At 38.2% G+C, this 27,603-nt stretch overlaps 2 protein-coding genes across 2 annotated transcripts; one reads left to right on the top strand and one right to left on the bottom strand.

Moving 5' to 3' along the window:
- The first annotated feature begins 13,078 nt into the window (after positions 1 to 13,078).
- Positions 13,079 to 14,911, top strand: LOC128707390 (early growth response protein 1). The gene is made up of 3 exons (XM_053802346.1): positions 13,079 to 13,686; positions 13,809 to 14,281; positions 14,529 to 14,911. Exons 1-3 carry the CDS (start codon positions 13,109 to 13,111, stop codon positions 14,909 to 14,911), a joined length of 1,434 nt encoding a protein of 477 aa, XP_053658321.1. The 5' UTR covers positions 13,079 to 13,108.
- A 1,912-nt stretch (positions 14,912 to 16,823) lies between these two features.
- On the bottom strand, positions 16,824 to 27,217 carry LOC128711071 (uncharacterized). Its single transcript, XM_053805939.1, has 6 exons — positions 27,175 to 27,217; positions 26,264 to 26,381; positions 17,994 to 20,146; positions 17,468 to 17,833; positions 16,965 to 17,377; positions 16,824 to 16,877 (listed from the first exon to the last, which is right to left on the bottom strand). The coding sequence occupies exons 1-6, from the start codon at positions 27,215 to 27,217 to the stop codon at positions 16,824 to 16,826; spliced, it is 3,147 nt and encodes a 1,048-aa protein (XP_053661914.1).
- Positions 27,218 to 27,603: the final 386 nt, after the last annotated feature.

Here is a 27,603-nt window from a genome sequence, read left to right on the forward strand (position 1 = left end):
CATTACAATCTTTGCTAAAACAGTGAAACCCGATAAAGAGGAATCCCACTCGACTTTGTATACGCGATCAGATTTACACAGGCGTAGGAAAATTTCACTTTCCCGTGCATCTGTACAACAAAAGCCGACCGTGGCAATCTTCATATGCTCATCTTACGCCGTCATCTCGTAAAGGGGTTAAATAAGTTATGGAACGAGTGGTGGAAAGAGGGTTGAAGAGCGGCGTGGTAACTCATACGATAACCATAATCATCATGTTCATCCTCATCTGCTACTCACAAAGATGAATAGCCCTGGATTGTTAGCAACTATCTTCCTTCCTTGCAATAGAAACACACGCACACGCTTCATCTCCATCGTCAACCAGTATTTCCTCTTTCGTTTATTCTGCGTTTTTCGTCTTTCGAGGCCAACGGTGGCATACGCAATTAGCGAAATAATAACATTCCGTCGCAATTGTTAAACGAAAAGGTGTATATGTATGTATGGTTACTTTTTTCTAGGTTCGTTTGCGCTTACTGTGTAAAGTGGGAGAAGAGGCAAAAAAACACATCGTTTTCACGTTTTCACAATGTTCAGATTGAACGTTCGAAGCCGAGTACGGGTTACATCTGCGGAAGATATAAGACGTTATACATGTTGTTTTGTTTCATCTCCGTAGCCAAACCCTGTTCCACTTCCTCCCTTTCTGAACTCTAGTTTAGAAACATTTTCATGGGGCAGAAAACTTATAAATCAATCACTTGAAACCGGTCCACCAGCAACATTATTTTCTTCTCTTTTTTACCCTTATGTAGGCGAAATTGAAAGGTTAGTAGATCCATCCCTCTTGGATCATTCGACATAATCGAATGGGTCAAATTTGGACACGTTTCTTGAGGAACCATCGAGTTAATAATTGGAAAAAAGCAAATCTTCCGAACATCATTATAAAATTTATTGACCATGAAAATGTTCACAAATTCGAGTTTTCCTGCGCTTGATACGAATTTACACGAGTCAGAGAAAACTATGAAAGGGAACTTTGACTATATTGCGGTACGCGGTTGCATTGATAAATGAAAAGAAAATGAGCGAGATGGTTAAAACGCACAGTAAATCCGTAAACAATCATGACGCTTAGCGTAGATCAAAATACTTTTTAACAATAGGATACGATGCCCTGCAAATTTACATGAATGTATCAGTTTATTGTGATTTTAGTCCTACTTAATACGTTTGCCAAGAAAAATATTGTTTACCGTATTAAATTATAGTAGGTAATACTTATCAGATCTACCTTGCGACGGTGCCCTAGTTATAAACCATAAAGGTTCCTACTCGAGTTCGAAAGACTTGAGACAAAAGGTTTCTTGCAAAAGAACGGTATACCGCGTAAATCAGCAGACGGATTTGTCTTGGACAAGCAAACCGTACGAACGAAAGTACCAGCCAAGCGACTTACCGCCCATAACCGGTGGTCATTGTACGTACGGAATGAAATAATTAACGTGGTGTTGCTCTCTTTGCCGACCCTAGAGGTGAGAGTAAAGATTTATGTTGCCCTCCAGATTACATAAATTTAAAATGCATATATGCACATTCCATCGCTTCAACGAACCGGCAAAGGTAAGGAGAAAATCCCAAAATAGGAATGAAACAGATTTTTAGTACCGGTAATAGTGGAAGCACTATCGTTTGTGAAACTCTATTCGTTAACGTCCATTGATAGCTTTATTTCACAGCACCGCATTTGTATCAAAGAGTCACGGTTGATTTGCTATATCAAGTAGTAGCATTATTTATTACAGGACGGCTGACTTCCACCCCACAAAAGGTAAAACTTGTATACTGAAACATAAACGATTGGCGTTTATTCTGATGTTTATTTATAGGTTCTACATCCGCTTCTCAGTCTTGACTTGGGCTTAAGGGCTGATATACAGTGAGCGTGGTAAAAAAATGAAATATATGTTATTACATATCTTCGAAGATGTATATGTCAGGAATATCTGGTAAAACATTCAAATCAATTTACCGTCAACTACAAAACAATTACAACCGAAAAGAACAAAACATCACTCATCGCATTGTAATTTTTCTCAAAGTTACTCCGGTAAAATCGGTTTCCAGAATTCTGAAACCTGTGAACTTGAATTTTTCACCAGATATTATTGATACAATCTACAACTATTGATCTAACGTAAATCGGTGTAAACAGTTCAAATTATTAGCCGAAAAACACTTGTCCAGCTTTAACCGTCCTCCATATTATAATCGATAATTGAGGAGAGTGGAGGGGGCCGGTAGCGACGCCAGTCCCATACGATAGGACCGAGAGAAAATCACATCCGCACCGTTCCGCCACTATCTATCCAGCGTCGTGTAAACCAGAAATGGCAGACATGACCTAGAAGGTGGTTATGACCAGATTTTTTTTTATTCTTAAAGATCGTATTGCTACGACCGTGTTGTCTATCTCTATTTCTTCTGTTGCTTTTTTATTCTTGATTTTTTTTTTCGTCGCTAGAACGACCTGGCCGTATCGTCTTATTTTACCACGTAGCGGGGTAGTCAGTCCTTGTTCCGGAGGATTGGTCCGGATGGGATTTTGGTCCGGTCCGGTCATGTGAAGACCAGCGATGCTTCCATTATGCCACGTTCATCATATACTGAGTAAGAATCCCATGTTCCCGAAAAAGAATCTAAGAAGATTTGAAACTCCTTGTAAAAAAAACTACTCACTGCTTCCTCATTTTTGCCGATGACCTTAAAGCCCGGTCCGTGTCTCCTCTTGCTCTGTCTGTGACTGTCTATTACTTCAACGATTTCTTAACTCCCTTTCCCGTTGGAGTTCTTTTAAATGTTTTATTCTTAGGGGTTAGCCTAAGCCTAAATTATTCTTAGCCTCACTAAATTTAAGGCAATTTCATTCTGTCTCTCGTTATATCCCTTTTGCTTAACATGTGAACTACAGCCCTCTGGATCGTGTCACGTCTGTGCAGGACTTTGGAGTGTGGCTTAATGATAGGCTTAGCTTTACTTTCCATTTTGACAGTTATAAGTAATAAGTAATAAGTAATAAGTAATAAGTAATAAGTAATAAGTAATAAGTAATAAGTAATAAGTAATAAGTAATAAGTAATAAGTAATAAGTAATAAGTAATAAGTAATAAGTAATAAGTAATAAGTAATAAGTAATCAGTAATAAGTAATAAATAATAATTAAAACACAGGGCCAATGCACCCTCAGTTTATTTCGCCGTATTGGTTCGGATTTCTCGAACCCCTTGTGCCTAATAATAGTCTAGTTAGACCAATACTCGACCATCTGTAACTTGAATTGTTTTGCTGAATTCTTTAATTTTGGTTCCTCTATCTTTCAAACTTCCGTAATTGTCTGGTGGCTCGCCCCTCATCTCACCGTTAGATTTTCGTTCTGCTACCCTCATTACATTTCTTCTATATCCACGTTTATTTCCTATTTCCTGCTCCTTCGTTTTTAATAAATTATAGTTCAGTATTTAAAAAAATAAACAAACAGACAAATGCGAGGAAGTTTGACAATTTTTACCGTGGGATCTGCTCTACGTTAGGTAAACCGTAACATTCACTCACACATGTGTAAAATAACTCATTAATGTATTAAATCGGTGTTGTGTTTAAATACCGAGTTAGCTGAAGGTTAAAATCGTGAATGGAAGGTCGCCGTGAATAATTAAATAAGAAAAAAAAACGATTGTATCAATGATAATGCGCTTATTCAATTTGAAAAAATAAACGATTGTGTCAATGATAATGTGCAAGTTCAATCCTACCACGCCTCCTCTGTCTATGAGTACAATCTAAAAGGACTTTACTGGCTGGGTAAAGACTGGCGAGTCTAATCCGCTGTACGACAGTAAGTTCGCCTTACAGCTCATAGAGCTCGTAATTATAGCGGTTCTACGATTATCCTTCCACACATACGGAACCAAAAATCCTTCTGAGCATCTTCCTCTCGAACCCATTTTCGATTTTCACTTTTTGAAACTTTGCCTCCTTTGTAATAAAGCAGCTCGACCCTGGAAGTCAGGTTGACGCGATCAACACAGATTTTTTTCTGACTTTCAATTGAGACATAGTTGAGTTGAGACATACAACCTTATTCTGGCCATGCTGTCGAAGCCCGGTTTTTCTATGGAGTCTTTGGATGGTTGTTCAAACCTATCTAGGCGTACGTCCCGTGTGAAGATCTCAGATTCTCGTTATAATCATTATGTGGGTAGTGTGTTGTGACCTCTACTATTCCTTCTGTTTGAATTATGTATCTACTATCCCACTCAACTATTAAATCGCAAAAGGGGCCTCTTTAAAGCTCTATAAACTCTATAAACTAAATAAAAAACAGCAGTTTTTGGAAACCTAAAGGTACAAACTATAAAATTTGAGCAATACGATTTTTTCGTTCTTCATGAATTAAAATATTTGAAGCTTTTAACTTTTAATTACTTAATCATATTAGGAACTATTCAATATTGGTTAATACGTTTACCTCGTTATTCGTTTGTGCATATGTTTCATCAAATGTTAACTATAGAGCACGGTGTTCATTATTGGGTCCTGAAAGTAGCTCATAGTTACTAGTTGGAGAAATCCAAACTACTAGTTGGAGAAATAGACGCCTAGACTGAGCATTTATGAAACAGCCCAAATATTACAAAACCGTGAATTTTTCGTTCCTCAGCTTTAACGACCTTAATTTAGTAACGACTCTAGTTTTAGTTTAATGATCCTAGGATTTAATGAGAATCTTCGACGAACTAAATGATCTTCTTGACCTCACCTCTAGTACCTGAGCTTTTAAGTTGATGACTTGGTAAGATTTTCAGTCGTCTACGCAGCATAATTTAAAATATGTGAGTGTCAGTATTTTTTATATCAATCGTCTGGTTCTGTATGAAGGACTGCAAACTAAGTTTTGTTTCAAAGCTCCTTTCTATTAAATAAAAATCTATTTTACAAGCTTCTTAGTACATGCATATCCTTCCTTAAGCCCCAGTTAGTCAAAAGGCTTTAATTATCAAGAGCATTAGAAAATATAGCTAAACGGGCCCTTGCCTTACTATTGCTCGAACGATAACCTGCCGATGCATGCAAACTTCACCAGACACACTCTGTGTGTGAACGCACTCCTATGAAGCGAAGAGCAAAACGCTTTTTTTGCCGCAAACGCCGTCAAGGCTTGCTGAGCTGTACTTGAAGAGAAAAAGAATACTCACCCACTGTACTTACGTCTACATTTTCATAGCTTTTTTGTTTGGCTTAGAAGGCCAACAATTTAGCTGAAGTGTTTTGCTCGAATGTTGTTTGGAACAAAACAAACGAAATATGTGTTTTCTGCTTTCACCCACGTGTTTTAAACTAAAATCAAAATAAGTCCATTTCTCTATCATATTCAAAGCAGCAGTGTAACTAAAGCCAAAAAAAACATAACAAACGAGATAATATTTATACTCTAAAGATTTGAATGAACACAGCTCTCCAACATTGTTTTTCTACACTTTTGAGAGTATTGGAAATTACAGGTAACATTTTCGTTTACACCGGATAGTGAAATACTACGTACGCAAAACTACCTCTCATGTACCATTTGACACTCTCTCGTTTTCAATTGTTCGTCTCTAACAGTAGGATCCGATAAATTCTTCGCTATTGCCACACTCTCACCGTATCGGACGTTTGTTGTGAAGCTCTCACAGGAACCCCAATACTCTAGAAGTAGCCAGTGCCGCACTAGGAGTTTTCAATTTGAACATAGTCCCACCCGTTCAGGAAGAAGACCATCCCGACATTTCCATCCCTCATAAATATGCCCTCTGCCGAACCAGACGCATGATACGAGGTAAGATACTCGACACGACATAGAAAGTGAGCCAAAACGGTTCGGGATTCTTTATCAGGGCGCTGACAACTACGGTCAGATCGTTTGTTATGCAGCAACTCCCGCATCCGGGTAGTTAGTGGAGTAGTGCCGTGAGTGTATTTGGTGAAGATTTTGTGTTTTTCCGTCTGGCTCTTGCTAGTTCTAGTGCTTAACATCTTCCATCAACTAATTCAATAGTACCAAATTAGCGGCTTCTCAAACTTAATTTGGTTTAACGTCGTGATATTGATGTCTATTGTGTTGAAAAGGTTTGATTGTTTATTTTTTATACACATGCAATAAGAATTTCGGATTGCACATCACATTAAGCAGCTAGTTATAACCTACCACTAGTCATAAGCAATACGGCCTGGACGTTCTATCGAATAAAAAAATGAAAAAAAATCAAACAATGCCACGATACCAAAAGTGAATATGTGTATCACTAAAATATATGCACAGAAAACTCCCTTCGTACAATCTTGTCAAACAGGAAAAATTTGGTTTCAAAATCATTTTGGTAATTCCGATAGTTTCCGCATACAAGCCAGTTATCGTTATCGATCGATGTACCTCACACCAACGGCAAAAATGCTAGCCGGCTTCGTATAGTTGGCGAGATCAAACCACTCAGCGATTGAGCGGTGAGTTTTATGTCGTCTTCTCAGTGTTTCGCTCCGTGCTGCTCTTTGCAAAAGAACGATTCAATGCTTTTAAATAGCATATAATTGTTTCGTGCTCAAAAACCCTCTAGCAGATATAGTACGAATCTCTATACAGAAGAGTTTTCCTCTCCGAAGTGGAAAATATTTAATCCTGTGCAAAAATGACGCACATGTTTACAAATGCTTTGCTTGCAATAACATTTGCTAACCAAACCATTAGATTAATCGTGTTTGACAATTCTATGTTTTACGACAATTCGTGAACGGCAATACACTCTGAATAGCAACAATCAACAATCAAACGCTACATAAAAGCGCATCCTGCCAGAAATCTGAAACGACCGCTGCAGATATACCACTGTTTAAAATCAGGAAGGTTTATTATTGCTTTACATAAAATCCTCTGATATTTTCTTAGAATGTTTCGTGTGGGCCACCGGCAAGCTCTGGGTATCAGTAATGAAAAATGTCAGATCTTATGCTAAATGGTGTAGCACAGCGGCAGGCATATACGGCATCTGCCCTAGCCATATCAAATAGTCCCGAGCCAAACTTTTCAGCCCACGATGACCTTTGCCGCCTTGGTGCTGTTTAAACCGGTAATCCCTTTTACAGTCTGTTTGTCAGTAGAGAGTACAGGCCAAACAAGCGAGAAGTACTGATTGAGATACGCACCGTGCTACCAAAACGGATAATCAGTATGAGTAACCATGCCGTCTCCTAATTTACTACGTTCTACTTTACGCTCGTGCTACCTGTGTTCCTTTTCTAGTATCTTTTTCCTGGGCACTACTTCAATACACAGTAGTAGTAGTAGTAGTAGTAGATAGAGTCTGGATATTTTGTCTCCCAAAACCATACGCCCTTATACGTAACTATCAAAAGCGTAAATCCACCTTCATCGAATCTTGACCTGATCTAGAGGGCACTGTTTTACCTTATATTAAATAAGTAGTACAATAATTAATCTATTCTGCCTATTCATTCTAAACCGGATGTATCACTTTATATACAAACGTTTGTACGTGCTAAAGAAAACCAGAATGCCTCTACTTGGATCCCATTTTCTACCATTAACGTGCATTTACGGTCTCTTATTACTGTAACGTCTTCTATAATTTTCTTACCAAAGGTACAGTTTTCAATCGCTTTACTTGTGCGGTTACAATCGGCGAAATTTCGTCAAAGTTTGCTGCATTCAAATCTATGCGTTGGGCGATGAATAAAAAAAAACGGTTGATACCTGTCACAAAATTTTACTTACTTAACTATTTTTACAATTTACCTTGTTTTATTATTCGATCCAATATCGTGAAATTTTATCGTTCGCAGAACCTTGTGCAGTAGAATCAATTTTAGGTCGGTGGTCCTTGCGTCAGGAAATGCAGAAATAACCGAGTTTCATGCAAATTAAGAACTTATTCTTGCAGTTTTTTTCAAGTTCTTTTTTTAAGTTTAGAACAGCGATTTCGCTGTGCCGATCTCAACCAATCGTTTGGATTTAATGAAGGCAACAACAATGTAGTTTGAACAGTCTTCTACACGGGGATATCATGAAGTTTTTGTACGGTTTCTCTTTAATTTTTACGTATTCCGCTCCAGTTTTCCGGAGATTTTTTTGTAAATTTCTACCAATTTGGAGCCACCTCATGCCTGATTTTCTCACAACAGGACCCGTTACAAATTCTATTAAGCTCCTCCATAAGCTAGATCTACAATCCAGCTTCGAATCAGTAAAAACCAGGAAAATTTTTGGGGGAAATCAGAAAAGGTATTCCAAAACCCATGAGGTTGTAATATCAAACGAAAGAGAGAGTTTCAATAATTACGGTATGATTTTATTTATATTATATGACAATGCTAGATATGTCGCAGTACATTGACATATTGTGTCGGTTAAAACATCATTACCGACTTGCAACTTGTAAAAATTACAGCAATCAGAAATACTAAACAAAATACTATTCCGAAACATGCAGGCAGGACATTTTTGATTCAGCGAGAGAAAACCATACTAGATAACGACTTTTGCTGGTAAAGATTACGGAAATGAAAAAAAAAAACTTAACTTCTATTCCAGAATCTAGTGGTTGGATGATTTTCCGAAAGATGAAAATAAATGAAAATCTTGAGGTCAAAAATTCCGTTGGATACACATAGAAGTTTACACACTGCATAGTAGAGATGAGAATAATCTTTTCAATGATTTGAATCAGAGTCAAAGAGTGGGTTTAAAGATTTGAAACCTTTACTCACTCTTTTAAGATTCTTTAAAAAATATTACACTGCATTTATGTTTTAACCACTCTTTTGCGTTTATACTCACTCTCACTCTCTGTGCCGACTAGAAACTCACTCAGGAGTGAGTAAAACTGTTTTATCACTCTTTGGATTATAATCACTCTGTAAGAGTGAGTAAAAGAGTATTATCACTCTTTGGATTATAATCACTCTCTACGAGCGAGTAAAAGAGTATTATCACTCTTTTGGGATTTTAAACACTGAGAATGAATGAGCAAACGTGTTTTAACATGTTTTTTGGATTTTATTCACCGTCTGCCAGGGGATTTCGGGTTAGTAAGAATGAGTAAAATGTGTTGTTTCCATTGTTGGATTTTAAACATTGAGTAAAACAGGCAGAGAATAAAAGAAAGTGTTTTGTTTTAGTGTTTATTATTCTTTTATTGAAAATGGTTTATTATAAAGAAAGGAAACAATTGGATGCAATGGGTAATTTAGAGGGACTGATGGACAACAAGATTTTTTTTCGTTCATTTTGATATGGAAAACCGAGTGATAAAACACTTTTACTCACTCCTATTCATCAATCTCAACCCAAAACGGATAATAAAACATTGTCTCAATCTTTTACTCTCTCTCTGTTTTACACAATGTTTACAATCCAACAAGAGAGACAATGCTTTTTTACTCACTCTTTCTAACCCGACATCCCCTAACCGGGCAATGAATACAATCCAAAAAAAGTGATAAAACACGTTTGCTCACTTATCCTCAGTGTTTACAATCGAAAAAGAGTAATAATACACGTTTAGTCACTCTTACAGAGTGATTATAATCCAAAGAGTGATATACTCACTCTTACAGAATGATTATAATCCAAAGACTGATAAAACAGTTTTACTCACTCCTGAGTGAGTTTCTAGTCGGCACAGAGAGTAAGAGTGAGTATAAATGCAAAAGAGTGGATAAAGGAGTCATAAAAACTCCATGTGCTGATTCATACTCATTCACTCTGTCGAAGGTTTCAAATCACTCACTCACTCTTACTCATCGTGCACATCTCTACTGCATAGTGCTCCTTCATCTTCTTGCAACTTCCAAAGTTAGCTAACCTGTACATATCTTAGTCATATTCATCCCATATATTTTCCTATCTTTTTTTTTGTTTTAGTTTTTTATAAAATGTTTTTTTGATTTGATAACATGGAGCTTGATAGGATATTATTGTTGGAAATAAAATTGAATACTAGCAGAGCAGTTTTGTGTATCCCAGAGCTGTTGGTTTTTATTTTTGGTTTTACCGTATTAAAACTGTAGTATATTTGCATTTTGCTTTCGGGGTTTGATCCTGGTTAGTGGTGCGCGAGTCGACCATTACTTAATCATCCATAAGCGACCCAAGGTTATTTGGGTCGACCCATAGGTACAGGTAGTAGGTAGAAGGTGCAAGAAATCAATAGAGGCTCCGACCATTTCGAGCAGCGAGTTCAATTTGGAGTAGCGTAGAAGTAGGGTCAATAGAAGGGTTCCAGTAGGGTGAATTAAGCGCGATAATCGACACAGACCCGTTAGTGAAGCGAAACCGGATCGAACCTCCTGAACCTACTTTGATCCGTTTCAAACTCGCTGCATCAACGGGTCAGAAGTAGTGATATGCATACTGAGTCAGAGTTCATGGGTAAGTTAAATCATATTAATGAGTGAGTTAACTCGAATCTTTACAAAGAGTTGTTTCAACTCATTTCTGAAATAACTCGCTCGTTGAGTTATTATAGTTCTACATGGGCAAAAACCCATAAAATTAAGCTGCTATAGGTGAGTTGGTTTTCATAACTCCTAGGCCGTTGCGCTAAATGTTTTAGTACTCACTTCTTAAATTGTCACCCATTTATTGAACTTTCCTTGAACTTAATTCAATATTGAAAAAACAACAACTAGATAATCAAAATCTTTACATAACCCTATAAGTTTAACGTACATTGAGTAAAAAGGTGTACTGCTTATAGCCAGTACGATAATTCAACTATCACAATGTACTCCTCACGCTACAGTGCAACGATTTTGTTTTTTTTTCTTGTTTCTCGGGCAAAGCGATTAACGAGTTAAGCAACACTCTTATCACGATAGTGCATAACACACACCCTCATCTTCTCCCGGTCTACGGAACAATAACGCTCGACTCACTTTTATTAAATCTTATCTTTTTACAAATGTTTCGTACTTATATATATATATTTGAACCCATTGTGAGGACATCAGCCTTATTTTATATATTATTTAGCCTATTTTATATATATATTATCAGCCTTATTTTATATATATATTTTATATATATATATATATATATATATATATATATATATATATATATATATATATATATATATATATATATATATATATATATATATATATATATATATATATATATATATATATATATATATTTATATATAATTTAATATATATATGATATTATTATATATATATAATATATATATATATATATATATATATATATAATATATATATATATATATATATATATATTTATATATATATATATATATATATATATATATATATATATATATATATATATATATATTCACATTCGACATTCTAATATTGTAAAAAAATTAAACTGAAAAATTGAAATTGAAATTTTAATATTAACTTTTTTAAAAAATTAACAAAAAATCGATAATGACAAAGTTGAACAGTTTTTAAAATACACTTATACATCCAGTTTAAAAAACAGTCTTTTCCCGAGTTACGCGAAACTCGAGTTACAAGAATTCGAGATATGCGAATCCCAAAAATTTGACAGTTCGTGTAATTTTGTATGTGGAATTGAAGTTTGTATTTGTCAAATTTCAAATTTTCCTAAAAATGCGTTACATTTTGGTATTAAAAACATTAATTTGGGTAAAAATTTACTCTAATTGTCGAAATAAATGTAGAAATATCAACTACTGATGTGTATCGTAACGTGAAAAGAAGAAATCGATCACTGAATACTAACTAAAAACGATATTCTCAAAGGAATCCGAGTTACGCGAATATCTCTGGCACGCATTATTCGCGTAACTCGGGAAAAGACTGTACTTCTTTTGGTTTTATTTTAGTGCTTGTACAATATGCCTGTTTGAAAACCACTGACCATTACTTTTGTCCGAGTTGTAAAGGTGTTCTTCGTACTTGTTTCACACTTTATTTATCGCTTTGTTTTTTTATCTACTAAATCTAATTGAAATTGTAAATATGAAAGCTGAATATGCTTTTTATAAAAAAAATCAAATCAGTTCCTTAGTTACAGCAATTACATTGTGATAAATAAATAAACTAATCCATTCGCCATACAATATGAATATTTTCCGAGGAATATAATATTACTAAAATAGTAGAAAATATTTATTCACAAAAAAATATCCTTCGTAGAATTTTTATATCTAAGTGCCTAAGTGAAGTCTATAACATTATTCTATTTGTTTTAATTGTGTTTATTTTTTTTAAATTGTGTTGTTATGTTTGCTATATAGTCACTTTATTCCGTCTTCTATGGCCGATTTGAATTCCAAAAACGCAAAATTTCGATGAGACCGACAAAAAATGCGTACGTCAACGGATTGTAAACATACCCGGCCTCATGGACGCACCTCTGCCCGTACTTTATTTTATGCTTTTGCTGCTGTAGCTTTTTTCCCAACGATCGATACCACCAATTGAACAACACCAAGCAAAGTACCAAAAATGCTAACCAGAGCAAGAGAGCGAACAAACCGAAGTGAACAATGCGGGAGCGCATGCAATGGGTCGCGTATTGGCGTGGCGTGGTAGCAGCAACAGCTTAGGTACTGCCATGACGCAGCGCAGCTCACGGGTCTCCACACGTAAAGTGTACACGCAAACATACGTACCGTGTACGCGTGTGACGGACATTCTTGACAGCTCCCTTGACTGCGAACACTTTTAGTTTACATTTGGGACAAACCACGACTACGGCGTGATGAACATGGCTGCGTAAACCAAACTGAGCCGACGGAGGACAAATCTGCATCTTGGTTTTTGTGCTGTTCGTGCCTCCTTCATAGCTGTTGCTGGTGTCTGAGTTGCTCACCTCATTGAATTTCATTAGTAAGCAGCCACAGTTACATCATAGGGGCAATTATTGGCTAGCACTGCGGCTTCTTCCTGCATCCATGCATTGTCTACCGCCGATCGTATGCGGTTCGTTCTCTATTTGTGTTCAACACTTTCTAACTGTAAAATCTCTTACCATCTACACCTACAGGATGGAACAGTAAACGTTGACGCGATGACACCCGCACAAAAGAACGCCTATCTGGAAGCTCACATGGCTGTACAGCAGCAAATGGCCCAGGCTGCTTTGCAGCTTCAACATCACCAGCATCACCAGCAGCAATTGCAACAGCAACACCTCCAACAGCAACAGCAACAGCAACAACAACATAGTCAAAGTTATTCGCGAGCTGTGAAGAAAACAAAAATCAGCCACGATGGTCATTCCTTCATGCAGCAAGGACAGCTAGCCCATCAATCTCAGCAGCAGCAACATCAACCCGGCAGCTCGCCCTCCGCTCTCCCGAATCCGAACGTCAACCACTACACAAGCACGATAAAGGTGCCGCAAATCAACGCCGGTTCGCACGCAAGTACGTCCAACGCAGGCAATGACACTGCTGCGTCTGCTGCATCCGTCACCAGTACCACCACCGTCGCTAGTTCCGCTGCTACAACAGCCTCCGGCAACGGGGGTGGTAGTGGGGGTGGTTGTAGCAGCAGCAGCAGCGGCAGCAGCACCTTCACCGTGCCGGATGACGTCGGAATGGGATTTGAAGGTGGAGTACGCGTTCTTCAAAGTTTGGGGAATTGGTACATCGTCCTGTCCGATACTGCTAGATTATATCTAACCTCACCATCTCTTCCATTTCCGCTATCTACACGTTCGGTCTTGCGCTCGTTGGCTGAACCACCGAACCACTTTCGGTGCCCAGGTCACCGGAGATTCCACCCAACATACCGCGGCCCAATCTGATACCGTTCACGGAACCGTACGCGGAAGGAGGTTCCATGCATCCAGCCACACGCCTAAAAGCACTGCAGCAAGTGCAACAGTCATCCGCCGCGGCTGTCGCTGCCGTGGCAGCCGCAGCTGCTGCTGCCTCTGGTGCCTCACGTGCAAAATCGACTCCGACAAAAGGGAAATCGGCCGTGTCGACCGCGGATCCGTCCGCACCGCCAAAACCCGTGTTCGAGTGCACCGTGTGTGGGAAAGGGTTAGCCCGGAAAGATAAGCTAACCATCCATATGCGCATTCACACCGGCGAGAAGCCATACGTCTGCGAGGTGTGCGATCGTGCGTTCGCACGCCGCGACAAGCTGGTGATACACATGAACAAGTTCAAACACATTACGCCGACGAATATTGCACCACTTGGAAAGCGCCAGAATCGGTCTCTTACGATAGGTTTGAATCTGGGCATGTTTGGTTTAAAGGGAGTGGGTTCGAAAGAAAAGACGGAGCTGCTGAAGCAAGTGCATAATCTAGTCAGGAAGACACTCCGTCGTAGGAGATTCCTTTTATTGATCATTCAAAACTGTGAGTTTTGTATCCTAATCGGTTCTCTTTCTTTTTTTTTTCTTTCCTCCGTGTGGCCAATCCTATCTCTTCTGCACCATCGGTCCTCTGCAAACCCCTTTTCATTTAATTTTAGCAGAAAAAGAAGAGTTCAAAAACGAAGACAATAAGCCACCCATGCTGGTTGACCATCAGGCTCTGGCGACGCAAACGTTAACAACCGTCGTGAACAACATCGCAGCACAACACCAACATCAACAGCAGCAACACCAGTTGAATACTCAACTATCGCATCAACAGCAGCAGCAAGTTCCTTCCAACCAACTCACACAGTCTGGTGCATCCGAAGGATCGCAACTAGGCAATGTCGGCGCACAGCAATCACATCATACGCTATCTTGGCCCTGCGAATTATGCGGTCGGATGTTTGGCTCCCGAGAAGAGTGGACTCTGCACGCCAAAAGCCATCTGGAGGTAATCGTCCCTCAACTACCATGCACCCGACCACAGGGAACGTAATACCATAATACCTGGTCAACCCGTCAAATGGGTTTCCTGGAAGTTCCTGTCACGTCCATGCGTAGAAGCGGGTTTTATTTTTCAATCATTCATTTCTTCCCCAATCCTTCTGCTCCCATCTCATCCCGTACGATAACTACAACATCTGGCGAAGTATTGACAATACGATGAACGCCAAGCGACGCGCTGGAGACACTGCCATGCCTAAAGCGAGCCGCAGCTTATGACGGGGTGAATTCCCCAGCATTTCACACTACCTATAGTCGCCAAATTACGGCTTACGTGCCACTTACTTCCTAGGCAAGTTGACAGGCGGCATCGCGAAGGGATCAGCAGCATATAATGCCTACCACCAACAACGTCTACCGAGTTCTGGATCGAAGACATCGAAGAGAGGATGATTATGAATACACCACACATATCGATTGCAATCCTCTGCAGTTCCTTGCTAGCTTAGCGGTTATCCCATAATTGCAGATTGGAGTGCGTAGAGCGTGCTAGCTACGTGGACGAGCTGGCCAACTCATGGCAGGTGACTTACGAAACTAACCAGGCCACATTCGCATTCTATTTCGAATTTTATGAAATAAATGTACTATCATCAACCATAACTCATTAGCAGTTATGAAATAAAAATGTACTAAACGCAATGGATGTAGATTTTAAATCATGGCTTTTCCTTTCATTATGGGTTAAGATGACAGAGAACAGTTAGGAAGTTCAATTCACTTATAATCTTATCCCTATTAACATGGTTAACGGGCTAGGTGTTCTAGGTTTATAGTTTGATAAATTTGGGTCGGTTAATTTCAGGTTAATAAGATTTTTATTCTTACCTCAATTAATCCAAATATTCTGGATTGGATTGTTATCAATCAGATTTAGCTTCACAGAGAAAATAGGAGTGAAATTTGATGATGATAGGACAATTTTTGTCCTTCTTATCAGACCCTTGTGGCAACATGGTCTTTGATACCACCTGAATAATCTGATTCTTGGTTCACATTAGTACACCATCGGACTTGATATGATCATCTTCACAATCGTTTTATTAAATCAGTAACTGAAATACATGTAGAGAAACCCATTCATTTCCCACACACGTACACGCACGGCTTACGTTCAGTTATTGAGATATTTGCTAACGGCTAGCAAATCAACAACTATGTTGCGTTGCGTTTTTTTTTCAGTCATTTTGTAATTTTACTGTGTTTAGAAAAGGAAATATCGATTCACCATTGAAAATTATTAGTTGCAAGGAGTATATTAGACCATATACATCGCGCAATTCCAGCCGCGTGATTGTTGTAACGAATTAGAAATAATAGTAAATGATTTGTAAAAACTGATTAATACAAATCGCCAAGCAATATAGATGACTTGAACCTTATATTTTCTTCCCATCTACATCATTATTGCATATAAAAACTACACTATACCAATCCTGTAGCTACATTCCTCATAATTGTAGAATAAACGTTTTTGATTTTCTTTTAACAGCCTGGATTTTTAACTATAACTTTTGTTACGAATAGTTTCAGCTTCATTTCAGTAATTTAAACAAAGGCAGACTAAAGTATAAGTTTTGCTGAGCCAAGATAATTCATTCTCTTTTCACATGTACAAAAACCTGCAGTCATTCTAGCAACATTCTCATCAACTCAATTTATCCCTTTCTCAAGATTTCTTTATTTTCTCCAACTTCGATATTCTTATTTTCTATAAAAGTAGCACTTCTTGGTATCGATTACATTTTTTGTTTCGTTTTCAATTCAATATTTTTAAAATTCTTCATCAGCTTTGTTTCTGGTCTTTTGCGTGTAGAATATACAAGTGTAACCCATACTATCATCAATCAATTACCATCCATCAGCTGAAAATACTTATACTATACTCTCGATAAGCACGTCATTTAGACTGTTTCCATCCAGAAACCAAGTTTTCGCTCCTTGCAGTAGCTCGTGGACTGTGTACCAAAAAACAAACATAGATGATAAAATATGAATCGATGATTTAATAATAAAACAAACACAATTTATAAATGCACACTTACCTTGCATTGTGCTGCACTGGCTTCATCTTTGCACCAATAAGCCGGTCCCCAGCTGCACTCGTTTAATCCGACAAGCATGGCATCCTTCTTTTCAACATGCTCCTCCTCAACGGGTTGATCAATGACACGTTCACCCGAAGCAAACTCCGGCAGGGACAACAGTGTTGACATAATGTTGCACATGTCGATGTTAACGCAAACTTGCTCACGTTCGATCGAATGCTTCAGTTGCTGCATCATGCTGATACCATATACAGTCAACAACTCATCGCATTGGGTATAGTGCTTCGCCGGGAGTGCATTACAAATATGATCCACGTACTTCGTAACGTGATCTTGCAATTGATCACCATTCATCAACTCATCAAGAGCCTTAACGGCACCCTGGCATACAGCACATCCGACAATTTCCACTAAAGAAAACAAAAAAGAAATAAAAGGAAACACGCACCATGAGATCAAGTTGGTAGAAACTTTCGCATATTCAATTGAATATCACTTACATTCGGACTGCTTCAGAATCGCCTGCTGTTTCTCACACAATTCCAACTGCGTACAAATCGCTTGGGGCGGTAATGTTTGCAGAAATTTGATAATAAACTCGCCGTACTGGTCAATCAATTTATCACACTGCTTGGTAATAGTGCTGGGCATTTTGTTGCAAACCGTGCGCACTGCATTTTCTATTTCTGCACGAGTTTTTTTGTTCGTCAGTTCCGATTCGATTTTCACTATGACGAACTCGCAAATCGCACACTGTGGTGGTTGATTTTTTTCCACAGCCCCCGCGGCGGATAGCAACAAATCCTTTCCAGGCTCCATAATAGCCGGTTCTACAACATAATCGAGAAGTGCCTCATCAACCTCCACTACAAATGATGAACCGAAAAAAATAGAAATTGCAAGAAAATACAATGTTATGCTTGATTTTTATAGAGTGATCTGTGTATTGGGGATGTTCTACTTCAACAGTTAATTTTTATTTGGTTGACATTTGGGGTAATTATAATTAAGGACATTTATACTCACACTCATCAGCGAACTCCTTTGGGACACAGAATCCTAGCGTGGTACATATTTCTTTTGGAGACAATTGTTTCATTAAGAGATCGACGATTTGGTCGCTGTGCTGATCGATATACTTCTCACACTTTGTACGATACTGGCGCAGCCGATCGCAAGCGTGTTCTAGTGCTGCCTTAATTTGCTCCTTACTTTTCTTGTTTTTGACACGCTTTTCAACCGCCTTTACCATTTCCTCGCACACAAGACACTCGGGCGTGCTGTTCATCGGTATGTGGTCAATAGTGATCTGCCCATTGACTGTAGTGTCGGGTATTTCGTTCGTTTCAACATCACCAGACGGACCTGACGGTGCATTCACTGGTCGCTGACTAAGCAAAGTGCGCTTTTCATAATCGAGTTCCATGCCGAGCAGACTGAGATCTGGGCGTTGGTCAACGCACAACTTCAGGAAGACACAGATCTCCTGCGGTGTAAAATCAGACGCCAACATTTCGATCAGCTCCGCTGTGTACGTGTCTACAAAATCGTTACACTCGAGACGCAATTTCGGAGACAAATGTGTGCAGAGTTTGCTGAGAGCACTCTTAATGTTTTCCTTGGAGCGATCCGTTTTGACCGACTCTTCCAGTTGGCTAACGGCGAAAAGACAGAGCGGACAGGTTGGTTTATCGTTGCCGGCACGAGCCTCAATCGTCACTTCCACCTGACCGGGTGCAAATATCTCCACATCTTCGTTAGTTGACGGGCACATCTTCATAGTTGGGCAGATTTGACGAGGGTCCATCGATTGGATGAGCAACGCAATCACTGCATCGCCGTACACATCCACGAAGTTATGACATTCACCACGAATCGATGCCGGTAGCCGGTTACAGGTGGTACCTACCACTACTTTAATCTCGTCTTCATTTGCCGGCTCACTCAATGCCTCCTGGACGAAGTGCATGAAATATTCGCAAAGTGTGCAGAATTTGCCATTTTCAATTAAATTTAGGGCACTGGGTGCACCCATGATGCGATCAATAGGTAACTGTGCTTGCTGTATTTCCGTAGCCGACAGTACGGGTTCGTTTTCACCAAGCAGCGGACGACGGTACGGTTTAGATGCTTCGTTTTGTTCATGCTGAGCTGCCACTCCAACCGGTAGCAATGGCATGATAGGGCCGTTTGCGATTACACCATCTCCCTTGGGACAAACGCCAATCATAAAACAAGCGTCATTACTGTTCAGATTGTGAACTAACGTTTCGTAGATTTCGCGATAGTATTGGTCAACCAAATTGTTACATTCATCAGCAAAGGTCTTAGTTTGCTTGCAAAGACCCTCCAACACCTGCTTAAACTCGAGTTCGGTCGTGTTTGCGATCAGCACATCACGCAGGTGATCGACTAGTTGCTCACACAATTTGCATGGAACATCGTCACCGGTCACCGGCAGCATACCGACACCTCCCATTGGTCGTATCTCAATTTGCTTACCATCCTCGTGTTGATGGAATTTCGCCGAGCAGGCTCCGCTAAGGTGGCATAAGGCATCCACGTTTAGATTGCGGTCCAAATGCTCATACATCTCACCAAAGTATGTAAGAACGAGGCTCGAGCAAGCGTCCGAGTAGGACGACATTTGGCCGCAGACACGCAGGAATCCTTCCAACACGCTATCCCGATCAGCGGATCGGAAGCGACGTTCAATTTGACCGGCAATCGAATTGCATTCTCCGCAACTAAATGTATCATAATTGGCTGAGTTAAGTTCGCTGGATGGTGTATTATCATCCACATCTTCCTCCAACTGCGGTTTAATGGCGGGCATTGCAGCCAGCAGTTTATCGATAGCGGCATTATTACACAATCCGGCTACGCTGCATACGACGTTCGGATTCATCTGTGAAGCAAGTGCCTCCACCAACTCTGGAATAAAATCGTCAGCTAGTTTGCAGCATTCCTTTTTCACTACCTTCACCGGGATCAACTTGCAGGAACCCTCGAAGACTGCTTTCAGGTCCGATTGTGTTTCATTGCTTTCCAACTGATCACGAGCCTGTTTTACCATATCCAAACAGATATTGCAGATCTCATCATTATCCACAGGATAATGTTGTTTCTCCCATACAGTTTGAATGCAATGCGTTACGGCTCCACATGTCTTAGCGTTTCTAAAAATTAGATAATAAAAAAAATAATTGATTGAGAAACGTAGTAGCAACTAAAATAAATCCATAGCTGATATTTATAGCAGCAAGTATCAAACACAAAACAATTCATTTAACATCATATATTTATCAAACATGTAACATACAAGAATATTAAAACCAGACGCAGACAATAAGGAGGCTGGACTATTAAAAAGTAAATTGGAGCACTAAACAATCGAGCTTATACTTGAGTAACAATATTAATATGCTTCAACAAAAATTGGAGAAACTTTGAACGATCATGAATTAAAAACGTACCAATTGAATAGAACATGATTGAATTCTATTTTTAATATGCATTCAAGAAAAATGCTGTGAAGCTCTATCGAGCGGCCATACGACGGCAAGAACATTAGCTAATGAAACCCAAAACAAATATAATGTCCAAATATTTATAAAAATATGTAATCTTGGCCAAATATTTGTCGAAGTGTTCACTATCAAATACCACTCCGTGTAGGCCTTGAAGTTAATAAATTTGATTCTCTGATTGAGCTTTGCGAAACAAACCAATCTTTCATTCTAACCTACTCACTTTCATTTTTTGCAAATGGCACTCGCGGGCTAAATCGTCTAACAAGAAAGCATTTGCTTTCACAGTTTTAGTTAATAATAGTTAGGCAGAGCTGGAAAGCTGTATAGCATCTCTTCTTCCAAGTGCAAATTAGGGGATTCCAGGTCTACGCTAAAACATTATAAATAACCATTATCGAAGTTATAATTACAAGTCGACCATTTCGGGAGATTGCCTGTTTACCAGATACGACTGATCTTGATAATCACTTTTATAAAATAAAACTCATCTTTTCCAGTTACTTTTTCTCTGTATGGCCGACTGCATCATCTTCCGCAGGTACGCAGGGATCACTTTGGCCTCAATCTTCATTTTTAGGTTCTGTTGCACTTTACAGTGATGTTTGACATCGCTGCGTTCTGTGCTGTAGCTGCCTGAACAAGGCTTCTACTAGGCTCTGGTCTTTCTTCACACTTTATAGACGGGCGCATATTTCACAGAACTGATTGCAACCATGTCACGGAATTGATCGTTACGAGCTACACCTATTTTGATCTATACATGAAATCATTGCTTTTATGAATAAATGTCGGTTTAAATTCTATTCATTCTTGCTATAGTACAACATAACATGCGCAGAAGAAACAATCAAGCCAGTACAAGAATTACGGAACATACGATAGACTCTCTATGCGGGAAAATCTTTTTCACCCAATTTGTTTGTTAAAAAAAACTAATACATTCCAAACCGAAATAATGCTTGTTTGTAATATACTTAATTTGTCGACTATTTGATTAGAATGACAATTGATTCAGTATTTAGATGATCCAGTTTGCGTTAGACAGTTAAGTTGATAGGACGTCATCTGATCCGGTTACATCATATTAGAGACCTAAACACAGTGTCGAAGGTGGTTCTCTTAAATATATTTATTTCATCCAAGCTGTGGCACTTTGAATCGGTTTGTGGCGCCCAGTCAATGGACATAGCCTCAGTCTTTAATACCATACGACGTTCCTTCTGGGACTGAGATGGAGGATTCCGAATGCAACAACTGGTGTTGCTAAGACACCGCAGACACAGTGAACATGCATAGGCTCCATCTCGATCAACTACCCTTGTCGTAGCAAAATTGTACAGAATTCAGCATATTTACGTAAACTGCATTTAGCGTAAACTGACAATGGGTCTGAAAAAAGCATCATCATACACCAGATGTCATCGATCCAGGGGTCTACGTTGGACAGATGGATCATCCTCGGTCTGCTCGGTATGCTTCCAAGTAGAAACCCTAGAGCATAGGTTGGCAAAGTTCTCTAGAGTATCATTTGCTGGGAATATACTGTTTCAGGAAATATCTGAAATTGTACCTAAACATTCCATAAGCTTCCTCATCTAACTTGTACTAAATGACGATAGTGCGAGTAATAGGTCTCAAATTTAACTTTTCCATTTTTTCCGTTAGAACGACCTGGTCGTATCTACTTATTTTACCACGTAGCCGGATAGTCAGTCCTTACTCCGGTCAGTCCGGATGGGATTTTGGTGCGGTTCGTTCGTGTGAAAATCGGTGCCGCTACCATCATGCCACCGGGCCGCCCCTACGTTTGCAAATTACATCGTGCAAATTGTAGGAAAAAAACAATGCTGTATGTGCTGTAACAATCCTCAAATATTCTTTGTAATTCCTGTACGTCATCTCTACATGTTTCCCATTCTTTTTGTAAGTTTGTAAGTGAAATACTTTTATTTAAAAAATCATACATCCCCTCCATCGTCCGGATGATGATTTCTGAGGTATGGAAAATAATATATTATGCTTTCTACATCTTCGAATATTGAGAATTAGTTATCTTCTGTTGCCGAAACTTTTTGCTATGCATCGGTAACTCCACAAGTTCTTCAGAGGAACCACAGATTTTTTTTTTATTTGCTCGATTAGAAACTCTGCGATATTATTATTTTTTAACTATCAATCCTGATCTAATGGCCAACGTCACCAGTCTATTTAGTTCTCTCTTAGTTAGTTAGTTCTCTGATGATTTCGATCTGAACAGCTTCTTACCATTCCATATGCTTGAAATGTTACAAAATGTAATGTTCATACCAACATTCCATTTTCTAAAGAAAAACATTAATAAAATAAACTAAAATTCTGAGTTCAAATAGTAAACATCCAAAATTTTAACGGATTCTATATTGATAAAGTTTATGATAAAAATAATAATAGACAAGTGTGTTCGACTATACTTTATAACAACATAATACAAAAAAAACAATATGTTTGTATGGAAAATTCGGAATTTAGATATCTCGAGATAATAATATCCTAATGAAAATAATGTCCTCGGATTAATATCAATCATTTTGCATATCATAATAATGTTGCCATTCCGTATAATGGCAAAGTTTTGACTTCTGCAACAAGCAAATATAATTTTCTAGAAATCCAAATGCTATTCGGCTCTTCTTCTTTTGCCAAGGCTGTTCAAAGTATCTGGCTTAATGCGTTGATTAATCGTTTGAATTGCAGCATCAGAAAACAAACCGAGTGCCAATTTTCTACACTCTTTCTAGAAATAATCATAATAAAAACTCACCAACACATGAAACTAATTTTAGTGCAATACAAGATTTCATGAAAGTAACTGTTTCCACTACTTCGTTGTTAGAAACGCATTAAATTGTACTTTTCCAACGCACCGGATCATTTTGAACTGAATGCTCTATTGTCTTACAAAAACTGTATTCTATTTCTTCATTTTAAAACATTCATTTGAAAAAAACTTCTTTATAATAATATCGTATCAAGTCAATGCATAAAAGAATTGTTCATATCGACTGTCTTAGCGAAAATTACCACAAGGTCAATTACCAACTCACACGGTCTAAGACCAGTCGGCTTTATATTCAATTCTAACCAAATCCAAACTATTTTTAAGTGAAAAAATAAATATTTGTATGCCTGTTTGCCCATGACGTAACCAAACTATTTTTACTATCAATAAAACCCACCTTTTTTGGCAGCAAAACAAAGCAAACACACAATGCAATGCAATTTTTTCCAATGTTATAAATAACAGTCAGGGCAATTGTGTTTTAAATGCTTCACAATTAATAAAAAAAATCCAGTAACCTTCATTTTTGAAAAACAAAAATGTACAGCGCTATTTGTGGTGACAACAATTTTCACAGCATTTAACGTAGTGGGTAGAATAATTTTAGTTAAATCACTTTTTTGGCCTAACGATCTTTTAGGTCATGCCTACGCCCCTCATTGACTTATTTTTATTAGTTTGTACATTAATAAGTAGCGACCTTTTTGATTTTGTTTGAACCAACGAACAATGGCGCTCATTTTTTAGCTACATAACATTACATAAAACATCTAGCTGGGACGTATGTGAAACAAACCGCATTAATATATTTACTATTTACTTATTGCATCATATTTCCTGCACCTTAATGGGAGTTATTTCGTGTCCAACAATCGTCATTCACGGGATGTCAAATTTGTTGTTTTGTTAGTAAGCCATAAGATATCTTATGGCTATTCAACACCTGGTAAATGTGTACAGATATGTTTCTATAAATTAAACAAAACGTCAGAAGTGGCTTTAAAAACGGAAATTTCAACGCTGTTGAGTCTTCGTGTAGGAACCTAAAAGTACGTAGTTCCCTCTATTTATTCCACTATCAGTAAATGATGATGATGAAATAACTTGTTGCGTTCGATGGGACGGATCAGCAGTAGTCTAAGTAATATGAGAATATCGAATAATGTTTTGATTATTGGTTTGTTTCTAAAAGATAAAATTTCGGTATTTGTAAATTCGGAACTTGACAGAAAGGTGAGTAAAAGTCATGACTTGTTATGATTCAAATCAATATCATAGAACAATTTACGTCAATGAACATATTATTGCCAGTTTAAAAAAATAGAAACTCATTTAATTCATATCTTGCCGTTTATTGATGTTGTATTTATGTAATGCAAAAGCATTGACATGCCATCAACCTTATGTATCCAATTGCAATGAAAGTATATACGACGTTCCACTACGCTGTTATCTATAATTGATTACGCATTTGCTAGTGAAAAGCGGTTTTCTATATTACACACCGTTCGATATAAGGCTATCGGTACTACGTCTTGACATCCATTTAAGTTGGCTAGAAACATAATCCTTCGTAATTGAATTAGTAAACGGTATTGTTGGTGCCGTGTGCTGGTTTATTGCGCCATATCATTGCATTGCCTATAAGTATGTTTTTAAATCATCAATTCTTCACGGTCACATAGACGTTGTGCATATTCCATACTTTCATGCTTATTCTGCTACTTGTATTGTTGAATTTCAACTTTTACGTCACACCATAGTCACGTAATCTAAAAACTAATCCAATTCGTTCTAACATCCACGAAGTTTCACAGCATCTACCAGCATACATAGAAACGGAGAAATGCAACAAATGGTGGCTTCGAATCGGGGTAGGAAATTCTCCCAGTCCATTCATAGCTAAACATTGATTATACGAGGAGATTAACAAGTTTAATGACTCAATAGAGAGGCAGACAAGACCCAGTACATTATAACGACAATTAAGAAAACGAAAATATTACATACAAAAACATTCCTCTTATCTAATTTTCAATTCCTTTCTATTGAAAACCAAGTCGGATCCACTTCGCTTGGCTTGAGTGGAATAGAAAGCAGAAGAGAGCATTTTCCATACATTCAGCTGTTTCTCATAATTTTTGTTGATGACTCGTCAATCCAATGGCGGCTAAACTGCCGAGTTTGCATTCGTTGATACCGATGAGTGTATACATATTTTAAGGACAACAAAGACACAACGAATAAACAACTCCTAGTGTTGTCATTCGTGCTACATGGATTCTGATTTTCGTAAAGTTCTTTTAGACGATGAACGTTTTAACCTCCGTCAATTTGCCGATAACCTTCCCTCGTCGTTATGAAGAACGTCGGCATCAGCAGAGGAAGCCATTATCGGTATGAATGCGTCATCGTCACTACACACCATGATTTCCTTCATTGGCGTTAGGGACAAAAAAATGAGGACACAAGTGTCCGAAGCCTGCGAAATCATCACAAAGAACTCACACAAGAACACAAGCTAACCAAGCACAACAATTTTGTCTTGATTTCTTATCAATTAGCACCTCATTCACAATGCCGAATGAGAATTTAACTGCGGTGGTCGTGATAATTTCATACATGCTGTTTTTTTTTTGTAAACCAACAAATTCATTTATCCCAACATTAAGTCGTTCAATTTGCAGACTAATGAACAGCGAATCGAGAATTTTAGTTGCAGAATGAAAAATATTGCAAATGTTTAGGAAGCGATAGGAAACGCAATGCTTACCGAAACAAATCGTAAACATGAATTGTACAGTCAGGTACAGGTACTATATCAGTGGGAAACGAATTTTCCAGACCGTTTCGAATTACGGCCTACATTAATTAATATGGTAACTATATAACGTGCAATTGTGTAAACGCTGAAACGCTTCTTTATGCAGTCTCTAATCGCTTACCTGATATCAGAACACCAGTAAGATGGACCCCAAGTACATTCTTTTGCACCTAACAACCGCTGGTTGCTTGATGAATTGCTTTTTTGTTTGAAGGGTGAGCTGAGTACGGCGGAACAGGCTGGCAATTGGTCGCACATATGAAAATAAAGAGAAAAATGTAATTTTTCATGAACTGGGAATATTAATTAGGTTTCATTTTAATAGTTGTTGTCAATTTGCAGTCAATCAACAGTACAGCATCATAACCTTGTGAGTTATCCAGCTATGAGAAGCTAGATGATGTTATTATCATAACGTAAAAAAGTAGTATGTATTAGGATATTCTGATATTTTTAACAGCGATAAAGGACAGCTTGCAACTACTTTATTAAATTGGACTGTCGAATCGAACGAAATATTTGCGTCACGAATGTGTATCATGTATCATGTGTTTAATAAGGCATAGTCGATATATCGAGAACAAGCCTATAAACCCTTCGCAGAAACAATAATGAATTATTGCTTTCCTATAATTGAATTTGCAAACGCAAAATTTGTTTTGAAACTGTTGATCAACAATTAGCACAAATTAAATGAAAAAAAGACTGCTGTGGCAACCATTTTGCTTCCGTCAATGACGTATTATTCTTCGCAGGCTGCGCCTTTGTTTTGGCTTACAACTTATCGATACAGGTAGATAGTGAAATGGCTTGCAATGTGTCAGCATATTTCAATTCACGATAGGTGTGAGCGGGATAGAAACAAATTTACAGATGTTTGAAAATGATTATTTTTCGCTAAGACGCCATTTACTATTACGAAAGGAATGCGGGACGCAAACCTACGCTTGGCGCGTAAGTTTTACTTTCGTTAGTTAATTATTTTTGGCACCATTCCTTTTAGGAAACCTCTGCAATAATGATTGTACTTACCCAGCACTAAAATGGCAAGTCCCAGCAGGTGTGATTTCATCATCACGATTACTTCCTGCTACAGCAACTTGCACAACGCAATAACACTGTTTACCTAATTTTTATGTTACCAAAACTATTAAATTTGTATCGCACAATGCTCAATTTCACAAGCGCGTACAACGGCACACAAATTTATGAGTCACAACGAAAACACAAGCCCAGTACTACACAAACGACCTTACTGTGTGTACGCAAAAACAATTCTGATGCATCATTCAACGCGTGAACAATGAAGAAATATATTTCATGAAGTACGACCGGCTGCATCAAACGCAAGTGCGGACCTCCATTTTTAATTGACAGCATTTGACAACCATGCAATCATCTTTCACCGATTGTTGATTCCCCTCCCCATAGGGTTTGAAGCCACCCTGGACATATTTGTTG

The sequence above is a fragment of the Anopheles marshallii genome, chromosome X (genome assembly GCF_943734725.1).
Source record: "Anopheles marshallii chromosome X, idAnoMarsDA_429_01, whole genome shotgun sequence".
Classification (NCBI taxonomy): domain Eukaryota; kingdom Metazoa; phylum Arthropoda; class Insecta; order Diptera; family Culicidae; genus Anopheles; species Anopheles marshallii.